The sequence below is a fragment of the Molothrus aeneus genome, chromosome 28 (assembly GCF_037042795.1).
Source record: "Molothrus aeneus isolate 106 chromosome 28, BPBGC_Maene_1.0, whole genome shotgun sequence".
Classification (NCBI taxonomy): Eukaryota; Metazoa; Chordata; class Aves; order Passeriformes; family Icteridae; genus Molothrus; species Molothrus aeneus.
Window position 1 is genome coordinate 140,587 of NC_089673.1, and position 25,527 is coordinate 166,113.

Consider the following 25,527-nt stretch of genomic DNA (forward strand, 5'->3'; position numbering starts at 1 on the left):
TCCAGTGACCCCAGGGAAAGGTGGTACCTCTCTGGTTACACCTGAGCAGATCCCCTCGTGTTCCACACACAGCACAGAGGTGTGTGCCTGGCCCATGCAACCATGGACTATCAACAGCAGCTTCCCACTTCCCAGGAGCTGAAAGTAAGTTTCACATTCCAAAGATCTGGCAATCCCCCAGAACTCCCTAACTTCCACATAACATGAAATTACAAGAGCTACGAGTGTCCTTATCCAAAGATAACCTGAATACAGCAGTCACGCTCCACCCCAAAATCAAGATGCTGATCCCATGCTATGTTTGTACTTGCAGTGAAGGCTTTTTAGGGTTAACACAGTTTAGAACAGCAGGGTCCAAACCTCACCAGGATTTTCTTCTTTCCTGGAAACTGCCAAAAGGCAGGGAGCTGCTGGCAGGTGCTGACATGTAAGACTTGCCAGTGAGCTTTGCCATCACTGCTTTCCAACTGCTGCCATTTCCTGCTCATCCCACTGTGGGTCAAAGACCAAGAATAAAAGCCTTCACTGGCATGAAAACTGCCATGCCATACAATCCCTGGGCAGGAGGGAAAAGCAGAGGCACACATGGCTCAGATTCCCTTGCCTTTCCCTGCCTGTGTTCCAGCCAAGTGTCCAGGCCTGGCTCATGCTCTTCTGACTCATGCTGTATCCTATTTAGTTCAGATTAGCATTCAGGGCTGCCTACAAAGGTAATTTCCTGCAATGTGTCCCACTTTTTAAGCAACACAAGCTCCCATTCAGCCAGGCAGTCACACACAGGAACTTACTGCCTTCAGCAAGAGCTAAAAGCACGAACTCCAGTGCTCTGCTGGTTAAGCACAGTGCTGACAACTCCCTTCCTCCAGAGCACCCCACTTTGCAGGAGGGTCCTCAAAAAAATTCCTCCTAATCGTCATTTTCCTGGTAATTTCTATCTTGCCTTGAAACACAGTTAAAATCAGAACTTCTGTTGAAGTCAGTGTCTAGGGACACTACACACAAGAATGTGTGCCAGGCACCCCCGTCAAGGAAGAGAAATAGTAACAATAGCAAAAATGGTCTTGATTGTGGCATCCTCTCTCATGGATTTATTTTCCCCAATATGGGAATAAACAAAAAATGGTGGCACTTCTCTGACTGACATCAGATCCTGCTGACTGATCAGAACAAAGACTGCATGACTCAGTTTCCCTTCATCTGTGTTTATAGAGATGGAAGGATGGTCCCCAAATCCTGTAATAACTTGATCCCTGCAGCCCCATCCTCACTTCTAGGCAGTAAAACCTGTGCATCTTTCAGCAGTGCTCAGGAAAAACAGTTAAGTTCAGTGTGGGGCTGCAATTCCTGTGGGGAATCCAGTAGGGACAAGCCAGAGTTCATCCCAATGCCAATGACAGCAAGAAGCTCTTCCAGCTTTTGTTATGATGCAGTGCCAAAAGCTGCTGGTGTGTGCTCAAGGAGGTTCCCTCTGCTCACACTTCTATTGAAAATAATCAGGTTTTATCCCAGAGCTCTAGAACTCACTGCAGATTAGAAATGGTGGTGGCATACTCAAAGAAGGTAGAGCAGAATTATTTGGGAGAGAAGATAATTGTGTCTGATCTCACCCCTGGTCAAAAGAATTTTTTTATGACCATTGTTATAACAATCCAAATCACTATGGATGACTGCTGTTCTCATTTTGCTGTGCTGTCAGGAAGATAAGGTGAAAGCTCTGATTTGCAGTGGAATTTACAATTTACTCCATTTTGAAATGATAGCATCAGAAATACCCCACAGCCCCTCGTTCACATCACCTCCCCTGTTCCATCCTGCCTCCCAGTTCATAGCCTATCTGTGAAACCACAATGCTCTGAGAATGATGTACCTGGGGAGGCAAAAGCTTCTTTGCCCTTCACTGGAGCCAGTGAAGGGAGCCCTCAGCACCACAGCTGGATCAAAGTCCTTTCTGAAGGACTAGCTCCAAGTCCAAATCAAAGTCACAGGCTTGACAGCATTATCCCTACATGAAAGGATTATGTGAGGGGTCACAACAGGTGATGACAAAGTTCCCTTCCAGTCAAAACATTCTATGAATCTCCAAGGAAATTCACCATCTTCTGGCAAGACTGAGGACCAGATTTTCCGAAGTGTAACAATGCTTGGCTCCAAGATCACTGGGGCAGCGCGGGTGAAAAACTGTGAAATCATCTCTTCTGCTTGGGAGGTTCATCAGGCCACACTGGCATTGCCTGTAAGCCACAGACCACAAGACTTGGAATGCTGGGAACAAAATCAGAGCAGAAATGCTTAGAAAGGCTTTAGAGTTAACGTTACTCTGCTAAGAAGGAAGAGGGGAAAAAAACTCCCAAAACACTAATGGCACTTAACCTGTCTTTTCAGCATGGTAAAAGTCAATGTGGAAATTTCCTTTGAACATGCTGGAAAGCTTGAGCAACCCAGACTGCTCAGCAGGCCCAAAGCAGGAATGGCAGAAGCTGCTGCAAGCCAGAACCAAGGTACTTGAGCAGAGCTGTGTGGGAGGCAAGGCCTGGAGTGGCAGGAGAACAGCAGCTTCTGAGAGAGAGGAGCTGGCAGGGATTAGTTAAAGAAGCTCAAACAGTATCTGTCTGTAGGAGGCCTGGCTCAATTCAAGGGCATTAACTTGTTGCTTTCTGAACACCACCGAGAGGACAGGAAACAAAAGCACGTCTGCCCAGCATGGGCCCTGCTGAGTGACTGCTTAAATACTCCAGCAGAACTAAGAGCATTAAGAAAGGCAAAGAGCAACTTCAATGGCTCCAGGCTCACAGGGGCTGCAAGTTTTTGCTTGAAGTCCAAGTTAAAACCAGGCAACTGGGATACAGGCTTGAAAGCACAAACAAATAAGCCTTCATTTTCTCCCATTCAGGAGTTTGAATTTAAAGGGGAGTCCATCAACTTACATAAATTGTGTTTATAATTAAAACCACATTTTCCTGCACTGCTTACAAGCCTTTGGATGATTAATTAATAAGGCATTTTTCAAATTACTTTAATTCACACTAATTATACTGATTGTGTACCCCAATAATTTTTTCTTGCAGGGAAATAAAGCTACCTCAGGAGGAGGTCTCCCTTCAAGGACCTAGAGGGAAAGGACCCCAGGGAACTGCCTGAGGATCCAGTAACACAGAGGAGGTCTGTCACTGAGGTAGTTACATGAGTCAGGTCAGGTCTAATGCTCACAGGGCTCTTGCTAAGCCTGACTCTGCACCTCGATAAGCTGAGGAGACTTCAGCTTGCTCACCTGCTGCCAGAGGATTTGAGCTGTGTTTTGCCTAGACCTTGGCTGAGGCCTCAGCCTTGCCAGGGAACCAGACTTTTTAAGTTTAGCATGAAAACACAGCAGTGACTGCAGAGCTTCCGAGGTGGGTCAGGCTTGTCCTCGGCAGAAGCCAAACAGGAATCTTTACCTACTGGATTCCCAGAGGACAAGAGCTACATAACCACCACTGGACCTTCAGAGGAAGACCAGACCCTTCAACAGGATCACTGCTTCAACAGAACAACATCTATCATTTCAAGAGGACTGCAGTTGCCATTTAACGGGACTATCACCACCATGACCAACAGGGTGTCAGGTTGTATCCTGACTCTGTCAGGTTAAGCCTGTGTTTCTTGCCTTTATTTAGCTTCCCTATTAAACTGTAGCTCTGACCTGGGATCTCCCATTGGTTTGTTTTCAAACTAGCACAGCCTCTCTCCTCTGGTTCAAGACAGCAGTTACTTCATAATCTATGTGGCTCTAGAGGTGACAATGTCAAGCTCCAAATACGAGTGTCTGGCAAACAAAATACAGGGGAACTGTGCTTCAGCCAGCAGGACACACACAACACATCTTGATGCTTCATGTACTAAAATAAGGCAAGAGATACCAGACAAGTTCAACTAAAGGGCAGGCACTAGTGAGACTTGTAACAGGAGAAAACTGTAGTTCCCTAAGGGTGGCCCAGGCTCACACAAGCACATGAGGTTTTTTGCGGCATATGAGGTTGTAACTGGTAAACTGTTGAAGTTGCTATGGCTTATGCTCACCAGAAGGCCCTGTGGGAAAGGCACAGCTGCAGGCCGGACCGGTGGCAGTTGGTTGAGGGGTGAGAGGCAGTTCTGAGTGAGGAGAGAGTCAGCTGAGTGACAGCTCAGAGTGAGGTTGTGATTGGCTGGAGGAACGCATGGGCAGTGTATGAGCGGGAAGCTGATTGGCTGAAGGAACACGTGGACAGGGTATGAGCAGGAAGCTGATTGGGTGATAGGATGTGTGGTCAGCAGCGCTGCAGCTGAGCCAGCCAATGGGTGCCCTCTTTCTGTTAAGTTCTGTTAGGCCTCGCTTTGGTTTCAGTTATGTCAGATGGAGATTAAAGGTATAAAAAAGGGCAATTTCTACCATAAAGCAATCTCGTTTGGATGCATCAGGGGGTTCATGTCACTTTGTTCCCCATTGCTACAGAATGGCTGGCCTGAATCGGCACCTTTAAAGTGGTGCAGGGTGTGTGTTATTGCTCTGGTAGCAACTCCCACTGGGTCAAGGGATGGGCCGGCTGGGAAGAGTCTGGGAGGGATCCAGCGAAAAGGATCCAGGAAAGTTTGGGAAAGAACTCAAGAATCAAAAGTGCATGCACCTCACCTAGCATAGGTGAGTATACCCATGTGGCAGTGGGGGTTTGAAGATATTTGGTCTCTCCCTGCCTATAGCAGTGGGGGTTTCAGGAGTATGTCTCATCTGTTTGGGGTTGTTTGCCCCCTGTCTTGCTGTGGCAGTTATAATAATTCCAGATTTTTCTCTGTTTATCCTCAAAAATCCTGCTCCTGTAGATTGTCTGTCATGACTTGTTACAGCCCTTTATCTAGAGAATTCGCTGTCAGTTACAAGTTTCCTTTCTGCCATTGGTCTGTGACTTTCCCGCTCTAGGCTATGTTTGCATTTGTCCCCTCAGACCCCTCCTAGCTAGGCAGATAGTCCCCTCCCAGGATTCCACCCCCCCCCCCCCCCCCCCCCCATAAAAGACATTGTTTGTCTCTGTTTCCCCACTCTTTGCCACTGCCCCCTCTTTGAGCCACGTGGCTTCCGCGCTCCGCCGGCACCCGCGTGGGGCAGCTCTTTGCAGCCAGCACTGCTCTCCGCCGCGAGAAAGAAGAACACCCGCGTGGCATCAGCTGCCCCGCTCCTGCCGTGGGAGAGGTCGCTGCCACCCGTGCAGCTGTGGCTCCTGCTGTGGGAGAGATCACTGCCGCGGCCACTGCCACCCACGCTGCCACTGCCCACGAGTGTTGCGTCACCTGCCACGCTTCGGCGCTGGTCCTGCCACGGGAAAGAACAACTGCGCTGCGCTGCTGATTCCATGCGGCGCCACCCTGGCACCGCTTCTGCACGGGAAAGAAATAAAGCAGCTCGAAGAAGCAAGCAAAGAGTCCTTCCATTTTTTCCTTTGCCCCGATCCTTTGGCGTTGGGTCCACATTTATCGGCTGCTTCTGGTGGTCTGGATCCCAGCCAGTGGCCGAACTGCGATCCTGCTTGCCAGCGGCAGAGGTAGGGCGTGGCCATTCTGGCACGCAAGCCGATCCACCCCCGTGATCGGGACGCAACGTCATACCCGTGGAAAGAATATGGGAGGTGGAATATCCCTGGAACAAAGCAGGAGCTTGGACCAGGTATGGCGGCTCCTACATCAGCGATCTATTAATATGGCTGATGCGAAACTGAGCACCCTGCTGGACTGGGTGTCTAGTCATGTTAAAGATTTTCCCTTTAACGGACCCCTTTCATCAGACTGGCAAGTGGTGGGGCAGAGACCTTTTGATACTACCAAAGACAGCTATGCTGAAACCTGTGAGCACCTGGCCACATGGGGTACAGTCATGGTGGCTATTAAATTGTGTGAATGGCAGCCATTATGCAGCTTCAGAAATTAATTTCCCTGAACCCTCAGCACCACCAGACCCCGTATACAACCCTGAGGTTAACCCATACTCTGCAGAATTGCCTTACCCCGAGATTAATCCAAGCCCCACGGAATTGCCTTGCCCTGATGGAAATCCTTGTGTAGTTGATCCCCTCAGTGTGGAGTTCTGGTGCCACATGCGGGTGGCAGGCTCTCTCCCTGCCCAAAATGGCGACGCAGTAGTCCAGCACTGGCAGAAATGCAGGGAAGCCACCATGAAGGAGGGTGACTTGGCGGTTGTTATAGCCTGCCCAGTAATATATGTGTTGAAAGAACACCGGCGTACCAAGAGCTAGACTATAAAGTAATTAGAGAACTGAGGATGCTAGTAAAAGAAAGTGGCATATCTTCCCATCATGCCCTAAGCTACCTAGAGTCTACCAGGACTGTGTTTGTCCTCATACCTCATGACTAGAAAAGCATAATGAAAATGATTCTAACAGCGGCACAGTCTGCAGTCTGGCTAACCAATTACTGAGAGCTGTGTACAACCCAGGCAGAAGCGCTGTGAGACAGAAATCCACCAATTGTCATTGCAGCTGACCAGGGAGGGTGCTTTCACAGTCCCTACAGCACAGGCAGGCTACCTGTGTGATGTGTATGATATCATCACCCACCTAGCTTTGCAAGCACTGCGGTGACTCCCAGGAACAGGTATCAATTCCAACATGTCATTTGCTAAGATTTTACAGGGTCTGGAGGAGTTGTTTGTGTAGCTCCCAGACAGACTACAAGCCACGCTCTCCTGGCAAGTTGATAATAATGAAGCCAGAGTTATTCTGTCGCAGCAGCTTGCTTTCACAAATGTGAATGAAGATATTCTTCATTCATGAAGATATGCCTAGAAAGGCATTGCTCGCTGTTTGCAACCCGCATACTGGTGACAGAGCAGATATGGTTAGAACATGCCAAAATGTGGGAACTACTGCTTATAATACTAACTCTCAAGCAGTGGCTTTAGCCACACACTTCCAGGTTTTGGACACGTTGGTGGGGGGTTGTTTTAAATGCAGTTCAATGGGTCATTTTGAAAAGGATTGCCCTCAACAAAGGGACGGGATAAAAATACCACCTAGAGATTGTCCTCAGTGTGGAAGAGGGAAGCATTAGGCTGCTGAATGCCGCTCCCAGTACCCTGTAAAAGGGAAAGCTACACAGCCAGAAAGCTTCTGGCAGGGGGCGGGTCTGCACACCCCAGAAAATTAAAAAAATGCAACGCAAAACATTTGACAAGCAAGCTCCTGCCTGCAACCACACGAAGTGTAGGGCTGGACCTTCCCTCAGAGAATTAGTAACTCTTATGATATCTTCAGTGCACTTAGTTCCTACTGGAGTGTGGGGAGCCCTTGGTAATAACATCCATGCTTTGCTAATAGGGCATTCCTCTGCCACTAAATTGGGACTTTTTGTACTACCTGGAGTTATTGATTTGGATTATGAAGGAGAAATACAAATTATGCTATGGACTCCTGTGCCACCCTTCTTTATACCTGCAGGTCAATATATAGCACAACTTATTCCCTTTTCCAACAAAACCCCTAGTGGCAAGGGTAAACATGGCACAAATAACTTTGGTAGCACAGGTCAGCCACAGGTTTTCTGGACAAGCTCTATTACAACAGCTCAGCCAACCTTAATTTGCAGTACAGATGGCAAAAAATTTAAAGGGCTTGTTGATACTGGAGCTGATGTCTCTATTATTAAAAGCAATGAATGGCCTAGTACTTGGCTCACAATCAGCTCCACATTGACCCTAATTGGGGTAGGAGGAATGCAGTGCCCTAGACCAAGGGCTCACCTTCAACTTGTCCTAGGCTCTGATAGGCAAACTGCCTGGATTGCCCCATTCATTGCCTCTATACCATCCACACTAGGGGAAAGAGATGTTCTGGTACAATTTGGAACAATCATACAAATAGACTCAACCTCATCGGAGAACCTCTTTTCATAGGGGCCAATTTTCATTGATCAACCATTCCAAAGTCAAATACTGGACATATGTAAACTCACATGGCGGACTGAAGACCCTGTGTGGATCAACCAATGGCCCCTACAAAAGGAACGGCTACTAAATTTAAAACAGCTTGTGGAAGAGCAATTGTCCTTAAGCAATATCTGCCCATCTTCTAGCTCCTGGAATGCCCCTATATTCTGTATACCTAAGAAAAATGGCAAGTGGCGATTATTGGAGGATCTAATAATATGGAGGCAGTAAATGCAGTTATTGAACCTATGGGGGCTCTGCAGCCTGGGCTTCCATCACCCACAATGATTCCCCTCAATTGGCCCTCATTAATTTTACACCTAAAAGACTGTTTTTTCACCATCCCTTTACATCCTGATGATGCACCTTGGTTTGCTTCTTCTGTCCCTACCTTGAATCATGCAGAAACAATGAAGAGATTTCACTGGACCGTGTTGCCACAAAGCATATGTAACAGTACAGCTATATGCCAAAGGGTAGTCAATCTTGCCCTACAGCCTGTCCACTGTAAATTTCCTGCTGCTACCATATATATTATATGGATGAGATTTTACTTGCAGCTCACAATCAATCCATCTTATGTTCTATCCAGGTAGCTGTCATGCAGGGAATTCAAAATGCAGGACTCATTGTAGCACTTGAAAAGCTGCAACGTGAGTCCCCGTGGTATTATCTGGGGTGGAAAATTACTCAACAGACCATCAGCCCTAAGCCTTTACGGCTTTGTGTTAAACACACCCTAACTTTAAATGAATTACAGAAACTCCTAGGTTCCTTGAATTGGTCGCATGCTGTTTTGAGTCTATCTACAGAACTTTTACACCCTTTATTTGACTTACTCAGAGGAAACCCCTACCTACATTTGCTTCGACAACTGACCCCAGAAGCTAAAACTGCTATTGCACGCTGTGCTCAAGCACTAGAAAACAAAAAAAAATTGGAGATGGGATCCTGATTAATCCATGTACCTTGTTATAATTGCTAGCAAATGTCAACCTTTTGCTGCTCTGTTTCAATGGTTTGTTAATGATAAAGACCCTTTACATGTGTTAGAATGATTATGCTTACCTCACACAGCAACAAAGACTGTGTGGACTGTTAATAATATGTCCTCTAATTTTAATAAGAAAAGCAAAGAGCGACTACAAACTCTCAACAGCCAAGATAGATCCACATACCATTTACATAAGCTGCAAGTAAAGACATGGCAAGAAATTTTGCATGGTTACTATCAGAAGACACTAACTTTCAAATTGTACTTGCATATTTTTCTGGACAATTATCTATCCATTATCCCATTGTTTGTGGATAGAGATAGGTAACCTCCCCTTGTATGCAAAGCGTTGCTGCAGCGTGACCCCTTGTCAACGGACCAACTGTTTTTACAGACACATCCAGCAAAACCAACAAAACTCCAGTGATTTGGTGTGGAGGTGACTCTGCCCAGTGGCATAAAAGGGTATTAATGTTAAAAGATGCTTCCATATAAATTTTAGAATAGGCTACTATCTGATATGACTTTCAGTTATTTCCACAGGAACCACTTAACATCACAACTGATTCCTCATATGCTGCCAATGTTGCATTCCGTTTAGAATCTTCCTATTTAAAGCATGTTAATAACCACCTTTTGTTTACTGTGGACTTTGATTAACAGCCAGCAGCACGATTTTTATGTGTTACATGTTTGCTCCCACACAGGTTTACATGGGCCTATTGCAGAAGGTAGTAACTATGCAGATATTACTGTGATGACGGGTATGGTACCAAATACTTTTGCTCAGGCCAAGTTATCTCATGGCTTTTTCCACCAGAATGTTCGTTCTCTTCGCAAACAATTTCAATTGACCTCCTCACAGGCTTGTGATATCCTGTTGTCTTGTCCCTCCTGTTGTGGGATTGCTCTTGCTCCTTTAGCAGAAGGTACTAACACCTGAGGTTTAATAGCTAACACCATTTGGCAAATTGGTATTACCCATATCCCAGAGTTTGGTCGTTTGAGATATGTTCATGTTTCTATTGACACCTATTCCCATTTCCTAATGGCAACTTCTCATAGCAGAGAGAAGGCCTTTGACACCATTCGGCACTGGTGCACCTGTTTCACCGCTCCGGGCCTTCCCGACACCATCAGTGGACCTGCCCGGACCTCAGAGTGAGCTGCTAACTTCTTGCAGCAATGGGTGTGTTTCATCACAAGGGCATTCCCTACCCTACTCTCCCACAGGGCAAGCTATCACTGAGCATGCCCATAGAACCCTAAAAACCATGCTTGAAAAACAACAAGAGGGGGAGCTGGAGTTGCCCCCATGGCAGACTAGCTATAAAGCCTTATACATCCTGAATTTTTTTCAATTGGGACAAGATGGGACAAACTGCATGTGAGAGACAGTATTCTTTCAACACAAAGACTCATCTAAAATCTCCAGTAACGGTAAAGGACTTTGGTAAAATAAAATTTAATGATAAATGGTAAATTAACTGGACAATGGAAAGGACCCCTGGACTTAATGACATGGGGAAGAGGTTATGCCTCTGTCTCCACAGGCCACCAGGTAGAGGGGATTCCATTACGGTGTGTGCGACCTTTTGTTGCACCATTCTGATCCCATGTGCATATAGTTGCTATAAGCATGCTACAGTGTTTGAAAAGTTTTTATAGTTATTATTGTTGTCACTGTTATTAAGGTTTTAGGAGTTGTTTAGGTTTTTTCTAGTAGGTTTTTGTTGCCTAATTAAAAAAAAACAGGCGGGGAGATGCGGGATATGGGGGTATAACTGTTAAATTGCTAAGGCTTATGCTCACCAGAAGGCCCTGTGGGAAAGGCACAGCTGCAGGCCGGACCGGTGGAAGTTGGTTGAGGGCTGAGAGGCAGTTCTGAGTGAGGAGAGAGTCAAGCTGGAAGTGAGGTTGTGATTGGCTGGAGAACATGTGGACAGTGTGTGAGTGGGAAGCTGATTGGCTGAAGGAACACATGGCCAGTGTAAGAGCGGAAAGCTGATTGGCTGAAGTAATGTGTGGACAGTGTATGAGCAGGAAGCTGATTGGGTGACAGGATGTGTAGACAGCAGCGCTGCAGCTGAGCCAGCCAATGGGTGCCCTCTTTCTGTTAAGCCTTGGTTTGGTTTCAGTTATGTCAGATGGAGATTAAAGGTATAAAAAAGGGCAATTTCTACCATAAAGCAATCTCATTTGGATGCATAAGGGGGTCCATGTCACTTTGTTCCCCATTGCTACAGTCTTTGCAAGCATGATTTACATTAATCAAACCAACACTGAAATGCATGAAACTTATTCTAATATCTGTCGTACCACACCCTAAAAATAACAGAAGAAAACAAGCTGAGATAAAAGGTATTTGCTGTCAAAGACAGGGAAATCCCTTCTGAAAGCCACAGTGTTGGCTTCCTCTTAAGAAATGAAACAAGAGTGCAAAAATTAAACCTCCTGGAGATTTCAGATTAAAGAAGGTGTCTCCGGTGTTTTGGTTTAGCACATCACCATGGCAGGGTAGTTTGTGACCTGGGAGCTGCAGCCAGTAGAAAAAGCAGGTAATTATTTATAAACCCTGGTCCTGTTAGCTGCTTCTGATATGCTGCACTCTGAAGGTGCCCTAAAATTGGCATCAGCAGCAAACTTTTGAAAACCTGAACCCTGCCTGAGAGTAATTTATAGCATCTGAGCTATTACTTGCTGATTCCCTGGGAAGGCATCCTTGTGGACAGTGAGGGCAGAACAGCATCATTTGCTTTCTCCACACCTTGAATCATCTAGGGAAAGCTGGTACAGAGAGACTCACATAGTCTCAGTTCCTGCCCTCAGATCAATGTATTTTAACTCATGGATTGGCACACATCCGAATGACTAGGAAATAGCTGCATGAGATAAGCTGGCCAAGGGATTCATATCAGCGAGCAGTTGCAGAGAAGAGCAAGTTTATCCTTTGTATGCTTGTTGCCAAGACAAGAGTACACAAGACAGAGATAAGGTCAGAGCTCTCCTGTTTCATGTGGAAATCCAGAGTACGAGCAAGTAGCTACTCAACTTGCTCAGCTGCTGTAAGACACCATGACCATCTCTTAGGTTAAAACCATAAATAATTTTTAAAACGCAGACCAGTAGCATGACACTTAAAGGGCACCCTTCTCAAGCCTGTGCTCTTCAACATCCACATTAATGACCTGGATGCAGGACTTGAAGGAATACTTAGGAAGTTTGCTGTCTGCACTGAACTGGGAGGAGCTGTCGAGTCTCTCCAGGACAGAGAGGGCCTCCAGAGAAACCTTGACAAATCAGAGAAATGGGCATCACCAATTGTGGAAAGTTCAACAGGGGAAGTGCTGGATTCTGCATGTGGGAAGGGGCAAGCCTGGATGTGTGGATGGGCTGGGGAATGAGGCTGAGAGCAGCTGCAGGAAGGGACTTGGGAGTCCTGGTCCATGGCAAGTTGAACATGAGTCAGCACGTCCTGGCACCAGGAAGGACATCGGTGTCCTGGGGCATTAGGTAAAGCATTCCTGGTCAGGCAGGGAATTGTCCTGCTCTGCTTGGGGGCAGCCCCACCTTAAGTGCTGGGGGCAATCACAATATAAAAAAGACATTAGGCCACTAGAGACCATCCAGAGAAGGGCCATGAGAATGGTGAAGGGCCTTGAGGGGAAGCCATATGAGGACTGGCTGAGGGCACTTGGTCTGTTCAGCTGGAGGAGACTGAGGTCAGACCTCACTGGGATCTTCAACATCCTCCTGAGGGACAGCAGAGGGGCAGGAAACAATCTCTTCACTCTCCTGACCAGGGACAGGACTTGAGAAAATGGCTACAGCTGTGTCCAGGGAGGGTTAGGCTGGATATCAGAAAAAGGTTCTTCCCACAAAGGGTGGCTGGGCACTGAACTGGTTCCTCAGGGAATGGGTCACTGCCCAAGGCTTCCAGAACTCAAGAAGTGTTTGCACAATGCGTTCAGGCACAGGGTGGGATTGTGGGGGTGTCCTGTGCAGGGCCAGGAGTTGGACTTGATCTTCATAGGTCCTTTCCAACTCAGTATATTCTGTGATTCTATGGCATCTAAAATGCTTGCTCTACTCTCAGGGCATTGATCCTTAGCAAAACTCACTTGAAGTGATGCCAGGCATGGTACAAGGCACTGAGGTCATGGGTGTGCAGAATGGCATCACACACATGTCACCAAGGAGGAGATGAAGAGGCTCCAGCCCAAAGTCCACATGCCTCATGGCTGAAGGGTGGTGGGTTTGCAGTACTTGCATTGGATCCACACCCGATACATCGTCATCTGTTTCCCACGGTTCACTTGCAATCGCCGATCAACCAGATTCTGGACTTTTTCCAGCCCAGCTGTGGTGAACAGATGATCTAATTCATCTGGAAGCAAAGAGAAGGAAACTGAGGAGACCATAGCTTTTCTTTTACTGATACCTGCTCACAGGTATCAGTATCCTGCCAGAGGAAACCCATGGTCTCACCCTAGCAGGGAAATGATCAAACAAGACAACTACTTTACTAGGGGAGTTTAACATCACAGTTTTTCAAGTTTTCCTTCTAGCAAAGAAGGAAAGAATTATTTGGAGTACATCTAGAACTAGAGACTTGACAGAGGAAACAGAAGCAGTTTCAAATAAGCGTACTGCTTGGAGTAAGCAATTAAGGAGCATCTTCTGGCAAGCTGGGACAGAGCTATTCCTTCCCCCTTGCCCAGAGGAATTTCAGAGTCCACAAGAGCAAAGAACAGGATCAGACCTATGCTTTTAAATAGTGGCAGTTAGATCTGTGCTGCCTAGGCTGGAGGGGAATGGGATTTATTAAGGTTAAATTTGGGAAAAAAAAAAAAATCCCTCAACCCCACACCCTGTTAGGGGCCCAATTAAAGCACTAAGAGCCCTTGAGGCTTCAACAATTCCACTGGCAGGTAATCCTGACCAAACAAGTAAGTCTCACAGTGCCCCAGTCCTACTGAGCAGCAGAGCTTACTCCCAGAACACGTGGTTTGTCTGGAGTTTCTGTAGGAAAAGTCTGACAGGTTTCAGCTTGTGCTTCTTTATCAGATGCTTTCCATTGTGAAGTGTTCACCAAACATGCATTAAACATTAATTTTGTTGTGCCAAACAGGACTTGTGCAGTGGGGAACAGTTAGTTGTGCCACTGCTCTAGAACTGACTGTGCTCAGAGGCCTGTAGTGGAGGGACTGGAAGTGCAGCTGCTGATAAACGGGAGAATAACAATTGCTGCTAACACCAAGCAGCAGCTGAACTGGAGGGGCTGCCTCAGCTCCATGCTGAACCACACCCTTCTGATTTCCTTATAGGAGAGCAGGAAAATTAAGGGAAGGCCTGCTAAGTGGTGTCCATCTCTCTCCATTATCTGCAGCCAATATACAAGGAGAGCTCCTCCAATCCCACCCCTCCCAGGGTAGCAAACACACCGGTCTTCCTCTTAAAGGATTTTCCACTAAGGAAATTAACCATGTCATGCTTGCACCAGAAGCTGAGAAGCCCAGGTCACTGTTTAATTGGGAGATACTTAACATTTCACAGTGCTCCAAGAAAGAGGCTGAAAAGATCTAGCGGCCAATCAGGAGGGCACAGGGACAAGAAGTGGGGAAGAGAGTCAAAGGGATGTTTTTTGATGGTCAGAGGCATGTTTCTGGCCTCTTACCTTGTGTGAAGAAGTAGACTCTGGTGCCATCACCTCTTACATAGAAGTTATCAGACAGACATTGACCTAAGAGAAGACAGATATAAACAGTTACCAGTGATCACTTAAAAATCAACAACTGCCATCCAACAACAGGCCCTTCTCCAGCACACACTGTGCTTTGCAGAATTAATGAGCTGCTTCCAAACAGGGCAGACACAGCTTCAGAGGAGCAGAATCTACTAGTGATGGGGCAAGAATTCCCAGGGGAAAGGAAATACCTTTCTTAAACCGAAGCTGGGCAAGATCATAACGGCCGTAATCTCGCAACAAGATCATTCCCCCTGGTTTCAGAAGGCGACTCAGTCTGGTCACAATGCACTGCATTCTGAGAGAAGAACAAACCAGGAGCGCTCAATAAGCCACAAAATCATGTTTCTTTCCTTCCAACACGATGGAATAAAGTTCTCTACGTTTCAACTTCATGTAAAGAGCTACCCAAAGCCAGCAGCATTCTGAGCTCTCCCAGAGTCAGGTGGGTTCATTTTATTTGGCCTCTATTTTTTGATATTGCCTGATTATGCTTTTTTTCCTACAAGGATAACATCCTGCCACAGCAGGGATTAATTGCTCTCTCTTACTGATTACAAAAGGATCTCCACTGGTTTCTGCAAAACAAGTAGTAAGCGAACTTGAAGAGAAGTGTTGTGAAGTAAAACTAAAGGGAACAAAAAAAGAGACTAGTGTAGGTTGTAACAATTATCACACTAAGACTACAGCGCTTTCCTTACATTTTTCCTGAACCTGAACCCTTCTTTCTTGCTGCCTCCCGTGCTAGAAATTAATCTACCCTCTGAGCCTGAAAATCCAGCAGAATACTTTCCAAAGTGAGTGCTCAGTGTGGCTGGGGCTCAGAACAGTAATCCGAGCAATGATCACCTGCAGCCACTAAAAATCACCCTGTCCTCTGTCAGAATTGATTACAACAGCAAATACCTGCAAATTTTGTTTGCTAGGCTTTGTGGAAAACTGGACCACAAACAGGACAAACTTTAATTTTCCTTGATAGGAGATTATTAAAGAACTCCAGTAATAGAAGAATTATCTTCTGCAATCAGAAGGAATTATTAAAACTTACTTCTCTGGGAGAATTGCTGAGAGGACAAAGATAAGAATAACAATGTCAAGACTCTCCTCTGGCATTGGGAAAGGACTTTGGTCATTGCACAGGTCATGGACAAATGCAAAGCAGCGAGAAGAATCATATTCTGCATTGTTCTGTATTTGAGGGAGAGAAATTAAGAACATTAGTAGCAGACCCTGATCTCAGTATTAGCTGGACTGTATGGATTATTAGTATTATATGGAGTATTTTAAATTTCACATTATCAGGAGGGGTGTCCAGAGCTCTGTTGCAGTCTCACTGGACTTTTGTGTCAGGTATATTCCTTGGTCAGGCAAGGAACAGGTGTGAAATGTGAAAAAATATTTACAAACAGGAGACTTAAAAAGAGCTTTGGTCTTGTTACAGTCAATCAAAAAAACCCGCAAAACTGGACCAGGGTTGATCACAATTTTAAGGTCAGAATTTCCACTAACAGTGGTAAGAAATGAGAGATTTATACTGATAAATTGGAAACCTTTACATAACTGAGAGTATCAGGGCACCTCTCTGCATCATTGAAATCAATATTCATTTAATCTACAAACAGATATTCCCTATACCCCAAAAATAAAACTTGGTTGCCTAAAGTTACAGCCTTAAAAAATCAGATTTAGCTGCTGCTAGATTGCAGAAGCCTCTACAAACAGTGCTTGTGTCACATACAGAAGATGAAATGGATGCTGACTCCAGCATAGTGGTGCTATGCTCCCCTGTCATCTCAGGATTGCAGTTGATCCTTCATATATTCTCAGTACTGCCTTGACCGGAAATTTATCAGTGGTATTTGTCCTTTGACTAAACTGCAACCTCTTGCACCACAAACATGATCCCTCCTCAGGTGCTTGTACAGAAGAAATCAGACCATGTTCCCAGAACTGTGGTGACAGTGACACACACAAACCAAAACCAGCTTAAGTTCCTGTTAAAAAATAGCCTGAATGTTTTCAAGGTTTGAGTTTTTTTTCAAGTTACTCAGCTAAAAGAACACTGTATTGAGAAAAGTACTGCCAACCACAGGGGAAGAAAATCTGTCTGACTTGTTTGCTGCCAACGTGATATTTTGAGAACTTTTACTTCCCTAATTTCTACAATCTTTGATGGCTCAGTTTCCAGATTTCCCAGTGCAAGGGTCAGCACCAGGGCTGGCTAAAACCAGAAAGCTGCCAGCACAGCCAGAGAGTCACTGGCAGCTGGTATAGATTTGTGTTAATGGGCAATTGGCCCCAGATACTTCCCACATCTTCGTAAGTCACCACTGAGATTACCTGGACAAGATCCACAGCTGCTGTAGAAAAATCACAGCAATAAACGAACAAGCCTGGGTCACTGCAATAAATCAAAGAAACTCATCATTTATGTTGAGGAATTAAGGAGTGTTTCAAATGCACAACGCCCAGAAATCCTAGGCTTTAGTTTTTGTGCAAAATCTGGTGGATTCCATCGCTCCTTTATGCCCATTCTTTTCATATGGAACTGACTGCTTCCTTTTTATTTTAAATCTAAAACCAAGGGCTTCCAAGCTCAAAACACAATAACCTGAAGCTGCAGATGGCAAAGATACCATTAGAGTTTGGCTTTTCTCTGAGCTCGTCATGGAACATTTTTCCAATTGTTTTTCAGAGGCTGGTATCTCATGCAGGTAAAAGCCTACTGAGAATTACTTCACAGAATCCCAGAATGGTGCGGGCTCGGAGGAACGTTAAAGATCATCCAGTCCCACCCCTGCTGTGGGCAGAGACACCTTCCACTAGACCAGGGTGTTCCAAGCCCTGTCCAACCTGGCCTTGGACACTTCTAGGAATGCGGCAGCCACAGCTTTTCTGGACAACCCATGCCAGGGCCTCCCCACCCTCAAAGGGAACAATTCCTTCCTAATATCCATTTATCTCTGCCCTCTGGCAGTGGGAAGCCATTTCCTCTTGTCTTGTCTCTACTTACTTGTTGGTTTGTAAAATTGGGAAGACTGTATTCCCAGCCCCACAGCCAACCTGCATAAACAGAGCAGATGTATACAGTGAAAATAATTCCTTCAGCATGTACATGCAGATAATTTTCAATCATATCTCTAAAGCCATGTAACGAAGAACTACGCATCAGTAAAGCTGAGAATGGCAGTGACCATTCTTAAGTGTCCATGCAAGATCCGAGTGTGTTAAGGTCTGAGGAACAGGATTACATGCGTGGGAAACCACTAAGCAAGCTCTTGTCAAAATTTTAATAACAAGCTATACATTGTTACTCTTTTGAAAGCTGCTTTTGCTGGAATCCCAAGCATAACAACCGGTATGAGTCACTGAAGCAGGGGCAAAGGCCATGGCTGAGTTACATTCACTTCCATAGAAAATCAGAGCAATGGGGAAGTTAGGTTTGCTTTACTCTAATTACTCCTTCTGCTTGTTCCCATTTGAAGAGATGATGGCTCACACAACTGGGTTTAGGGAATTTGCCTCTGAATGTTTAAAGAACCAGTAAAATTGAAACAGACTGAGCAGAAAACACCACAGAGGGTTTGCAGTGACAGCTGTTAAAGAGCTCACTCAGGTGAGATAGGGAACATACATTGAGAACACTGTAGTCTGAGGAAATTGTAAAAGTGTCAAATTAAATTTAAAAATTCAGGACAGTTCATACTAACTCTCCCTGGAAGGGCGGGACTTCCATATAATACTAAGTATTAAACAAATCCAGTAATATCTACAGTGAAGAACTAGAGGTGACAGAGCAAAAAGGTCACAATCAGCTGTCAGCCGTCTAATACTTAAAATTGCCACAAGCTTCTCTGGGACAAAGCCTGTATCAGTTTGGTATTCCCTGTTATCACAAGGGCCCTAAGCAACAAACCCAAGAGCATTTTTATATTCTTGGCTTCATTGCTTTGTTTCACACCTCCCAAGGCAAACAGTAGTCAGCACAAACACGCAGAAGATAATGACAAGGTGTCCTAGGGTGACTATATGATGCTTGTATCCCTGCTTGTCAGTTCTGTTTATGCTGGATGTTAAGTTCTGCATCTTTAAGACTGGTTCCAAGAACGAAGGAGGAGAGAAGTGTGCAGTTTGTTTGCAGAAACTGTACTTGCTCCCCCCGCTCTGTGTTCCTTCTCATGGATTGTGTTGTCTGCAAGATAGGCAGTGGGAGAGAACTCTCCTTTACTTTTAGTTATTAGCTAGCTGAGGTAGCGAAGTTCCCCAGACTGTGGTTTTTCTTTTCCTTGGAACTGATCGACCCTGCTCTGGGCTAAAACCCCAGAACACTGGGAGCACACATCTGTAGCCCACCAGGGCCCAGGATGCAGCATTCCAGCACTGAGGGACTGATAACAGGCTGAGTGAGCCAAGCTACAACCCACAACAGGGGTTTTCTGAAGGTGCCATCTCTTCAGAACAGTGAGAGGTTTTATCGTTCAGTATTATTCGTTTTTTATGCCTGTGAATACTTTGCTTGTTAAATAAACAGTTTTTTTGCACTTTTCTCCTGGGAAATATTTTCCTGAACTAGTTGGGGGAGGGGCCACTTGAATCTGCTTTCCAGAGAAACTGCTTTGTAAGCTTCCTCCCAGATTTGCCCTGAATCAGGACAGAAGGGAAAGCTTTATACAGAGTAGAAGAATTAGCTTCTTCAAAAGATGACTTTAAAATGCTTGTTTGAACATCTGATAGCAATAGTTTGGCTTTTAAACTTGTAAACTTCTTATGGTTCTTGTGCTCTGCTAATTCAGAGTCTGAACCAAAAGAATCCCAACAGATTTAGTTCAGTTCTAAACTACCCTCTAATTTTTGCATTTTACTGACTGAAGGCAATCATCCACTCCCTTGCTGTTTGGCAGTGACACACATTTTTATGTTCCAGTCACACTGACACAAGAGAGGCTTTGGTGTGTGACTTTGATTTACAGCTCTTACCTCTAATATACGGTAAGATGCAGCTGATCCTGGGTAATGCCCATCACGCTGACTCGGCTCACTGTCTTTCTGTGCAGCCAACTCTTCTGTGTGGCCTCCAGGTGGGCTTTTTATCAGGTTTAACTGTCTCTCTGTCCTGGTCTCCAATGAGCAATGGCAAAGTTCACAGCTTCCCAGCCCTTCCTTTTTGGATTCTTCTGTGTCACTAAATCCATGCACAGAATCTCCATTTTGGCTTGAGTTCCTGTGAGGTGCCAGCTCAGGAAATTCAGTGAACAGCCAGTGCCTGTCCTTGAAGAAGCCATTTTCGTGGATTTTATAGAAGTCATCCCAGTATTTCTTAGCATTCACCTCATATTCCTCTGTGAACACAAGCAAAAACATCACCAGGCATCAAATCAGAAGGTCTCAGGGTTTAATCAGTTCAGAGAGTGAGGGATCACTGCAGGTACCTATGCACCAGCTTGCTGTAATAAGTGACATTGTTGACTGAAAATCCTTTATTTAAATTTGCAATCCTACACAAACACTCAGCCTATGTCCTCACAGTCACTTTGTTAGGACTTAAAAAGGGAAAGGAGAGAAGAGGAAACTCTGTCTCCTGGTAGGATTTAAAGGAAGCTGACAACAGAAAAAGTCTCTTTGAAGGAGATTGGATTAAAGAAGTCCAGGTTTTACTTCCATCTCTAACACTGACTTGTTCAGCTCACTGGAACAATTAATTTGGAGCCTGGTGACATTAAGTGTAAAGCACAACTCCTAAGGAATTTTCTGAGAGCTGCCTGGAGCTGAAAGCTCCTGTCCAACACACTGCTCTTATTTTCAGGTGGAGAAGCTGAAAAATGAGTCAACTCTCCAGGCCTAGCAGGAAGCTCAGTTAGAATTTATGCAGTCCTGCAGGTAACAGGACAGCATGTTTTCCACATTTTGCTGGAGTCCAGTCCAGATAACTTTACTCTCCATAGTTCTGTGCATGTCAGAGCATCACACATTTATGAACTAAAACAAAAAAGGGGAATCAACAGTGACCACTGCATTAAACTACCAGTGGAGAACTAAGGTGGACAGGCTAAAGCTGAACAGAATTAATTTGAGCAGCAGCACTTTCACATCAAATGGTTCATTTCAGGAGCAAGAGAAGTATTACAGGGAGCTGGAATAGCTCTTACAAAGCCATGATCAAGTGAAATTTGAGTCACCTACAAACTTATTTCCACACACTTTCACAGATTTCAGATCAAGTACAGTCTGGGGGAAATATTTCTTCCTCGGGAAGCTACAAATCCAAGTGACTTTCTATGACTTCATCAATGTGATGAGTTCTTTGTTCTGGGAATTAATGCCTAATTATAGCATCCTGTGCTTGAAATCACCTACAGACATTAACATCCATGGCCAGAAATCCCAATTGCATGCCAATAACAAGTAATTCCTCAACCGTCTTTGGATGGCAACAAATCCATTACTGAGTAAAAATGACTGTAGGGTATTATTAGCTGAACTGCTGTTTATTTATTAGTCTTACTGAAGAACATAAAACTGTTTCAAAGTGAGATGGTAAAGTGAACCCAGAACACCTGGAAAAATATGTAGCCTCAGCCAAATATAGACAAAAATGGCTTTAACAAGGAAGCACTAATCAGTCATATGTCTATTTTTAGTAGGATATATCCCTGCAGCACAAACAGCTATATAAAAAATAATCTCTTTACCTCAACTACAAGGATTTTCTCCTTTTAAGAAGCCTGGTTCTTACACATGAAGCTGAAGGAAACTTTAATGTCTGGTATTAGACACAAGCAGTAAGTTTGTGCCATGATCTCACTGTAGGTGACAGTGAATAGGGCCAGGTCAGTTCACTATTTGCATGGAAGAAGTCAGTGACTGCTGATGCTGAAAGAAGTGCTATTGATCCAAACCCTTGCACGCTCTACCCTAAACTTTCTTTCTCCCATGTACCAGCAGGAATATGCAAGGCTTCTGAGGCTGAAACTCTCTTTCACCCAACAAAAATACAGATCCTGATTCCTGCTCATCTCCAACAATTCCATGACAGCCCGACTGCTGTGGAATGCTTACCTGAGACACTCACTGGGACAAAATTCCAGCCCAGCCATTAGCCATTTTGGATTGCCCATATTTTTGCCACATTACACTGGTGAAGAAGACATTGTACTCTTCCTTTGTTGCATTAGTGTGAAATTCTGTTGGATGCTATTGAAGAGCTGTCATATTCCAAACTACATGTGGGGAAGCTTTATTTAAAGCTCATTTACCTTGGAGCCTGCTGTTTTCAAAGCCCTGAATAAATGATCAGTAACAATGTTAATACAAAAAATTAAGGGCCAGCTGACAAAGATCATACAAGAAACAGATTTAAGTGAACATATGACTGTGGCTTCCTGCCAGAAAAGTTCACATCATACTTGTTTCAGGCCATTTTTGGGGTATTAGCTCACAGTGCCATTGGTGTGTAAGCCAGATTCCTCCAGAGACTTTCCTGATAAGGACTCCTGACTTCCTGCTCACCTTTGTAAGAGCATACCCCCAAAGCCAAACCCATGCTCACCCTTTCACTCTGCAAAAGAAGAGCAAACAAAAGTAACTGTTCAAAAAGACCAGAAGAGAACCAGGGACCTCCTGAATTGCAAGGGGGCTAATCATGGAGCCTCGAAAGGAAACCAAGAAACTTGGATTTCTTTCTCTTTCTTTTCCCAGTCAGGAGACACATCGTCCACATAGCCACAGAGCTTCCCTCCTTCTTCAGAGCAAATCCTGACATCTCCAAGTAGTCCACAGAATAATACAGTCATAATGACCAATATTCTACCTTTGTTCTCCTCCTCATTCTCAAACTACCAGACCCTTCAGGCAGATTTGCCTGGGCTGCTTTCCCTACTTTCCAGACATCCCATTGTCTCCACACGCTTCCCAGTGAGCAGCAACCATCAACATTTGACTGGCCTCCATTGTTCAGTCTGGGAAATACATCATGGAGCTCTGACAAACGGTTCCAACAGCAAATTGCTCCACAATTTCTTAGTTGCATATAGGTTCTCAAAGCATGACAGACAGCACCCTTTAATGCTAACCAGATTTTAAAATGAGCTCAACACAATGGGCATCACAATGGAAAACTGCTGGATACCTCTAGGAGTCCAAGAAATGAGGAGGGTTACTCTTTGGTGTAATTAAATTTGCTATTGTGAACACAACTGGAAGCTATATGGAAGTGTCTCAATAGTTCCAGTAGTGCTCAGCATCATCTTACTGCTGATGCACTCAATTTAATTTGCACAGAAGGAGCAGATACACCCTAGAGCTCAGCAGGGTATAACAAGATCATCATCAGATAAGTTTCTTATCACACCAAAGAACCACTTCACCAACATTTGAGGGACTAGATGATCTCTACCAGGTGTGGAGAAAATGCATTATTAACCATCTCAGAATGGCTTCAACCATGACTTAACCAAAGACCTGAGCACCTTGAGCTTGATTCAGAGACAAGTAAGCTCTGCATTTTGGATTGATAAATATCCTTTAAATCATACAAAATACAAACTTTGGAATCCCTTTGCTGTCTATCTGAGGATAAGCAATCAAGATAAAATATTTTTGCTTTCTCTCATTAAATTGTTCTCATGTGGTTTGTTTGCTTTGTAGAGATATGGATATCTCTTCGTAGAGATATGGACACTACTTTCTCAGACCCTTTAAAGAGAAAATCAGCTTGGATCAGGGCTCACTCCACAGCAAGTCAGCAAAAACTGCTTACTAGCAGTTAAGCTTTAAAGAGCAAAAATAAGCAGAGGCAACAACTCTACACTCAAAGAGGTTTGTTGACAACGAACACTAACAAGTATTTAACACACACATCATGACAGAGAAGCGCAACCCGACTCCTCCCAACCAGCAGGAGTCTCTAGTGAAGGTGGAAGAGTCACAGAGAGATAAATTAAGAACAGAAAGGTTCCTCCCCCTCAATTTCCCATTATCACAGCTGTGTTAATACCTTCTAGTGACTGAGAGAGGGGGAAGAGAGGAACTGATGATGTTGTGATGTGGCTCTGGCCAGACTGTTCCATTCCTGGCACAAAGCTGACTCACATGAGGACACTCTCCAAAAGTACCTTGTTTATCTTGTGGCAATAGTTGTGAGCTGTTTTCTTGAACTTTACTCCTGGCACTGGCTTCCTGCTCTTCTGACCATTCCACATTATCCCTGTTGTGAAAAATAAGATGAACTAGAGCTAAGCATGGTAGGAAAGAGAAAGGTCTGGAGAGCCCTCCAAATGGACAGGGGTGCAGATGTGATCCCCAATTCCAGCCCAGCACCAGCACAACAGCCTAGTCAGCATGTACAAGTCCTAGTCCTGAAGGAACTCATGGAATTGCAAACAGAAGGGATCCTAAATCTGTCCCATTTTGGATGCTCAGTCAAGTCAAATTTAAAGGGAATAGATCCTTGCTAAAACCATGAGAGCACTCAGCACAAAACTACATCGTCTTTCTCAAGTTAAAACAAAAAAAGGCAGTTGGCTTATTTGGAAGATAACTGTTAAATGAAATCAAATGATGAGAAAATTACGGGAAGCTTTAAAGCATTAAGAATTATTAATAACTTCAATGCACATACACAGCTATGCAGTCATTAAAGTGATTCACTTGGCCTTTTTTCATTAAAACAAGTCAATGAAAAGCAGAGTACAAGGCTCAAGAAGCAGTTCTTGTCTCAAAAGGAATCAGTCTTCTGATTTTAACTCACAAAACAAAGGCTTAAATATTAAGTCTGTGAAAAAACAGATTACTAAGAATTTCAACAGGAAAACTAAGGATATGCTTTTGTAACATACCTTTTGTATAGAATAGTCCCAGAAAGAATGACAGGCTGACACATATAAATATTACTTAATTACAAATTAAACACACCCGATTCTTAACATGGTAGAGTAGCCAGAGACCAAAAGTGGATCTATTTACCCCAAAAATGCAAAATACCTTCAGTTTCCTGCAAATTAGAGAATTTGGATGTTTAACTGACTTAAAACAACTTCTGCATCTAAACAATGAGCTCCTGTTCCAAGCACACACTTGGCACAACCTTACTGAAGGAATATCAGGTTATGGATATTCTGACAGAAGGTAATTTATCTTTATTAACCACAGCAATAAAACAATTGCTACAACCACAGGAGCCTGAGGAATGCTACTGCTTCAGGAGGGGTTGAGAATGGCTCAGAACTCCCTGTTGATCAGTCCTGAAGATTCTGGACACTCTGGGAATCAATCCCAAAGGTTCAGGAGCCTCCAGAGAATCAGTCCCCAAGGCCCAGAACCCCGCAGGGAGCAGTTCCAAGTGCTCAGAACCCCCGGAGACCAGCACTCCCGACCAGCACCGGCCACACAGGGCAGTGCCCTGCTCGGGGATGCCGGTCCCCGCCCGGCCTGCAGTCGCTGTCCGGCCACCAGCCCTACACCCACCGCCGATTCAGCCAGCTCCACGCCCTGAGGGTGTCTCTCGAGGCGCGCCCGGAGAAGAGGGCAGTCACCGCGCTCAGGGCCCCGTGAGACGGAGCGGGCACGTTGGGACTGGCCCATTACACAGCGCCTGGCCACAGACACCGCAAATCGGAGAGACGACGGCGAGCCCGCCCCAGCCACCCCCACCCCACCGCCGGGCGCGGGGCGGCACCACAGGGCAGCAGAACCCTGGGCGGCTCACGGGGGTCTAGAGCGGGCAGCGGCGGCAGCCCTCACGCACCAGGCGTTGTGCTGGAAAAGCCGGGAGGGGTCGGTGAGGAGCCGCCTCCCGAAAGGCCGCCGCTCCCCTGCCTCGCTGGGCGCCGCCATGACGGGCCGGCC

The 25,527-nt window shown here is 45.1% G+C and overlaps 1 protein-coding gene across 1 annotated transcript; it reads right to left on the minus strand.

Annotated features, from left to right (window-relative positions):
* Window positions 1–9,047: 9,047 nt before the first annotated feature.
* Window positions 9,048–25,526, minus strand: LOC136567450 (tRNA N(3)-methylcytidine methyltransferase METTL2-like). The gene is made up of 9 exons (XM_066567072.1): window positions 25,427–25,526; window positions 23,796–23,887; window positions 19,663–20,024; window positions 17,699–17,748; window positions 17,026–17,086; window positions 15,734–15,873; window positions 14,877–14,983; window positions 14,617–14,682; window positions 9,048–13,326 (listed from the first exon to the last, which is right to left on the minus strand). Exons 1-9 carry the CDS (start codon window positions 25,513–25,515, stop codon window positions 13,175–13,177), a joined length of 1,119 nt encoding a protein of 372 aa, XP_066423169.1. The 5' UTR covers window positions 25,516–25,526; the 3' UTR covers window positions 9,048–13,174.
* Between the last annotated feature and the right edge of the window lies 1 nt (window position 25,527).

Coding starts and splice junctions, on each gene's coding strand:
- LOC136567450 (XM_066567072.1), bottom strand. CDS start 25,515: ATGGCGGCGCCCAGCGAGGCAGGGGAGCGGCGGCCTTTCGGGAGGCGG. Junction 20,025..23,795: donor ATTGCCACAAGATAAACAAG/GTACTTTTGGAG, acceptor TTGTGTTCACAG/AGGAATATGAGGTGAATGCT. Junction 15,874..17,025: donor CAGCTGTGGATCTTGTCCAG/GTAATCTCAGTG, acceptor CCTCAAATACAG/AACAATGCAGAATATGATTC.